At 64.7% G+C, this 4,762-nt stretch overlaps 1 protein-coding gene across 1 annotated transcript in view; it reads left to right on the top strand.

The window, feature by feature from the left end:
* Positions 1-3,496: 3,496 nt before the first annotated feature.
* EMIHUDRAFT_465135 (hypothetical protein) overlaps positions 3,497-4,762 on the top strand; it is a 1,813-nt gene continuing 547 nt past the window's right edge. Inside the window, exons 1-2 of the mRNA XM_005763565.1 lie at positions 3,497-3,919; positions 3,982-4,567. Of these exons, the coding sequence (XP_005763622.1) occupies positions 3,525-3,919; positions 3,982-4,549 (963 nt within the window). The 5' untranslated portion in view covers positions 3,497-3,524 and the 3' untranslated portion in view covers positions 4,550-4,567. The remainder of the gene's footprint in view (positions 3,920-3,981; positions 4,568-4,762) is intronic.

Raw genomic sequence — 4,762 nt, 5'->3', positions numbered from 1 at the left:
GTCGTGGGCGTGTCGTGGGCGTATCGTGTGGGCGTGTCGTGGGCGTGTCGTGGGCGTGTATCGTGTGGGCGCGTCGTGGGCGTGTCGTGGGCGTGTCGTGGGCATGTCGTGGGCGTGTCATGGGCTGTCGTGGGCATATCGTGGGCGTGTCGTGTGGGCGCGTCGTGGGCTGTCGTGGACGTGTCGTGGGCGTGTCGTGGGCGTGTCGTGTGGGCGTGTCGTGGGCGCGTCGTGGGCGTGTCGTGGGCGCGTGGGGGGGCGCCATGTAGCAGAAATGAGGCAGACGTTGAGTGACCTACAAGCCGCGGAAGCGGCGGTGCCGTTAGCAATCGGCGCGCGGTGAGTTGGGGGAAGAAGGGGAGGGGGGGGGGGGGGGGGAGAAGAGGGAGAGGAGGAGAGCAGGGTGGGGAGAGGAGAGGAGTGCGAGCCGCAGGGGACGATCACGAAGCACAGAGGAGGGGAGGCGCGAGGAGGCGGGAGCGCCTTCGTTGATCTCGGGCGCTCTCGGGTGATCTCGGGTGATCTCGGGTGATCACAGGTGATCTCGACCGGACGTCAGCGGCGCCGAACATATCAGGCATGCCACGGCATGCCGTCTCTCGGCTCTCAGCCGCATCCTCGCACCTGTGTGTGGCACGCGGACGCGTGCGGTGGTCGCGTGCAGTGGCGGAGTGCGGTGTGGGGATGGCCGGTTTATTTGGCGGCGCGGCGGGTGCCTCGGGAGGGGCAAGCGACCTGAGGGCACAGGCGAGGGCGAGGGAGAAGGGGTGTGTGCGGTGGGAGCCCGCTCACCGGACGCTGAGTACACAAAGAAGAGACGGCGCGAGAGAAGCGACGGGCGCAGCCGCCGAGCAGGGGCGGGGAGGGCCCCACTCACCGGTCGGACCGGCGGCACTCCAACACAGCCTACGTCTCCCTAACATGGCGCGATCGCGTTGACGCCGGTCCGCGAGCTCGTGCAAACTTGCGCCGACCCGTGCAAACTTGGGCCGACCCGTGCAAGCTTGCGCGCCGTCCACGGTCGCCCGGAAAACACGGCGAATTCTCTATCTCTGTGCGCTCGGCCACGGTCCTCAGCGCATCGAATGGCGACACAGCGTCTCATGGCTGCACAGGAAATGACGCAGATAAAAAATTCGCGGCGCAATAGATTCACGCGACGGACAAGGCGCGGGCAACACGCAGAAAGAGGTTTTAGCACAGAGGAAGAGAATCTTGAGACTTTCTATATGCCCACTCTTGGTCAGGGCCTGCCTTCCCCAGCTCTTTTTGACACAACAGCGATGCCGACTTAGTGCGGGAAGGGTCGGCGAGCACTCACTCACTAGGGCGGCGCCGCAGCCCCGCAGGGCCGGGGCACCGGCTACGGCCTCGCCGTCCACTAGAAGGCGGCCCACCCACTACGCGCACTAACGTAGTGGGCGGAGTAACCGAGCCCGCTTCCGTCCGCCGGCGAAGGGCACTACGAGCGCGGCCGGCCCGCCGGACCACTACCCTCGCGGCCGGCTGGACGCACTCACTTCCGCACACTAAGTTAGTGCGCGTAGTGTTCCTCCGGCCTCCAACCACGACTCCCGGGAGCACTTCACCACTTGACCCGCCATCGGCGCACCACTAGCCCCCTCGTCCAGCTCACAGACTAAAGGGTGTGGCCCGTGAGTTGACCGAAATCGGAGGACACGGCCCACCTCGCCACAGACGGTCCCGCGCCTCGCCGCTATGACGGCCGCACGACCGCAGCTCGTGTGCGTGCGGCCGTCTTTGTCCGGAGTGAATACTCCAACGCGCTCGTCGGTGACGGTGTCCTCCGATTTCGCCGCGCTCCGGCACCGCTCCGGGACGCACGCCGGCGAAGCACGTCAAGCTGCTGTACGGCCCCGGAATCGCCTCCCCTCGCTTAGCTAGACAGAGAGTTATTGTGCACATGGCTAGTCTCTACAATATACTCACTGACACCCTCCCTCCCAGAGCTCGTCCCGGTCCGCCACGGCCATCCTCGGCCTCCGGAGGGCCCCCGGCCGCGGCGCGGTGCGGCGGCGTCACAAATCCGACGGCAGAGCACCGGGACGCGGTCGGGCGATCTGAGGTCCAGTGAGGCGTATGCATTGCCCATCCAGGGCTATCACATGGACCTATCAACAGGCGCCTGCGGCGGAGCAGGAGGGCCCAGCGCACAACCCCTGTTCAACTCAGGGTCCACACCCCGTAACTTGCGTCGACTTAGGTTCCCCGCAGGGCCCGGGACCACTCACCACTACATCATCGCTGCTCTTCACACGACCTGGCGAAGGCTCCTGGCTTGGCACGAGCTAGGGCCTGAGAGGCCGCACTGTCGACCGCGCTGGAGCGGCGTGGCCTCGCAGCTGCAGAGGAGTCCTCCACCATTTCCATCTCGTCCTGTGTGCTGGAGTGGCACCGATTTTTTGTTTTTGCCGTTTGTTAGGGTTGTGCGCTCGAGCTGGCAGAAGCTGTTACAGCCAGGTAGGCGCGACGTCAGACGCCGGTCCTCAACGTGGACGCCTCCCCTCCAGAGCGCCGCCACACACAGCAAACCGGCCAGACCAAATAGCTAGCCAACACAAACACACAACCGACGCCTTCACCTACCTACCTCAGAGGCACACGCTCTGAGGCCGCAAGGTGGTGACTTGCTCCAGTCTACTCCGCGCCGCTGTCGTAGTTAGTTAGGAGAGGTAGGTAGGTAGGTAGTAAGGTGAAGAACAGCCAGGCTCGGACTGGACACCAACGTGCGGTATGGGTGGACGCTGGACAGATGATGACGACACGCACGAGCGACACACAGACACAAACAGGCTCACAAGACACACAGCCAGCTGGCTGCCACACACCCTGAGTTGGCGCACACATAAATCAAGGCCACATCCTCCCTGTCGCCCCCCCCAGCACTCCATGGTGCCAGGAGTACAAACAAGGGCACAACAAACAACAGACGACAGGAACTGATATGCGAGGCTAGAGCGGGCTTGCTCCACCTCTAGCAATCTCACCGGCCGGCAAGGCACGGACGAGACCGTGTGTGGGGTCTAGTGAGGTGTCTACGGACGCCCTCCTCACGGGCTAGCTGCCTGCGGCTAGCCCTATCTCGCACTCACAGGCGATGACAATCCAATGTATGTGTGTATGCAAGCAGAGGCGCGTGTGCTGATTCTAGATCGCACGCCGTGGCATATGACTTGGGAGGCGTGCGACCGCACAGCGCACCCGTCGTAAGGTCGGCGGGCGCGCGTGTCAGCGAGAGAGTTGCGGGCGGAGCCATACCCGACTTTTAGAGGAAGAGCCCCGCGCCACGGTTGCCAGCCGTGCCTTCGCGGGAGCCGCCCCTCGAGCCGCGTCTCGTCGCCACTGTCCCTGAGTGCGTCCCGCCTTGGCGGCACACACTCGACAGCAGGACTGGACAGCAGTACTGGACACCAACGCAGTAGGGCCCGTGAGAACCAACAAAAATAAAGAAATCCGCTGCGCGCGAAAGCTTCGGCGACGGCAGAGGGCCGCTGGAGGCACTCATGTCGGACGAAGACAGCCTGCCTGAGGGCGTGTCGGTGGCCGACGTGCGCCATGCAGTGTCGGGCATAGACCCCGTCCTGTGCAAGGCGCTCCTTCTCTGCGCGAGGCGGGACGACGGCCTGGAGGGTGTCACCTGGCGACAGCTTCTCGCGGACGAGAGCGAGGGCGACGACGAGGGACGGGAGGTGCTCGTGGACGAGGACGAGGGAGGGGAGGTGCTCGAGGCGGAGAACGAGGTCGACGGCGGGTCCGAGGAGGAGGACGAAGACAATGGGAGCGACATGGAGACCCTCTTCCGCAAGGTGAAGGCGCGCGACTTCGCCGCTATCGATGTGCTCGTCGCGCTCATCCACCTGCTGCACGAGGCCTTCCGCAACGGCGACTCCGAGATGTGGTGCGCGGTCCGCCTGCGCGTCGCCCTGCTGGCAGCCACCCCACCCTGTCAGATGGCCGCAGGTCAGTCGCTGTCAACAGCGACAACGCCCTGTACAACCGTAAGTTGTGCATGACGATCGAGGAGACGCACCTCAAGCCGGAGCCGTGCAAGCTGGTGCGCGAGGGCAAGGTGGCCGCCATCGCGTTCCACATCTCGAGGCGTGCACAAACTGCGCCGGAAGAGGTCACGTCGCTCTCCGACCTGTGCCGCCTGCTGGCGGACCTCCTTCGCTGGGGGGTGCTCTCAGGACCGTCGGATGGCGACGAGATGCTCGAGGTACGCGCGCTCGCCGCGGCCCTGTGCAAGGGCAAGGAGGCGCCCGAGCTTCTGCGGTACGCCGATTCGCTCGGCCACAGCTTCGGTGCTCAGGAGATCGACGACGCCCTCCTCTCTGCCGCCTGCCTTCACTGGGCGAGCGGCAATGGCCGCGGCAAGCCGTGGAAGGCTTTGCTAAAGCAGCTGACCTCCTCCGCCATGCAGCACCAGTGGACAGGGACGCCGCCTTTCGGCGCTGCACCAAAGCTGAACGCCTGGCTCAAGCTGAAGGGCCTCAACGACGAGCAGCGAGCTTTTGCCTTGAGGCGCTAGGCGCGGCGCACACAGAACGCACGCACGCATGCTCTCTCTCTCTCTCTCTCTCTCTCTCTCTCTCTCTCTAGCTCGCTCGCTCGCTCGCTCGCTCTCTCTCTCTCTCTCTCTCTCTCTCTCTCTCTCTGTCTGACTCTATGTCCCACGAGCGGCCTCTCGCGGTGTCGGGGAGCATCAAAGTGTCACATTCTGCTGCCGAGTGGGGTTTTATGG

The sequence above is a fragment of the Emiliania huxleyi genome, assembly GCF_000372725.1.
Source record: "Emiliania huxleyi CCMP1516 unplaced genomic scaffold EMIHUscaffold_63, whole genome shotgun sequence".
NCBI lineage: Eukaryota > Haptophyta > Isochrysidales > Noelaerhabdaceae > Emiliania > Emiliania huxleyi.
Note: the sequence above shows the minus strand (reverse complement) of the source record. Positions and strands in the feature narration are given on the sequence as shown.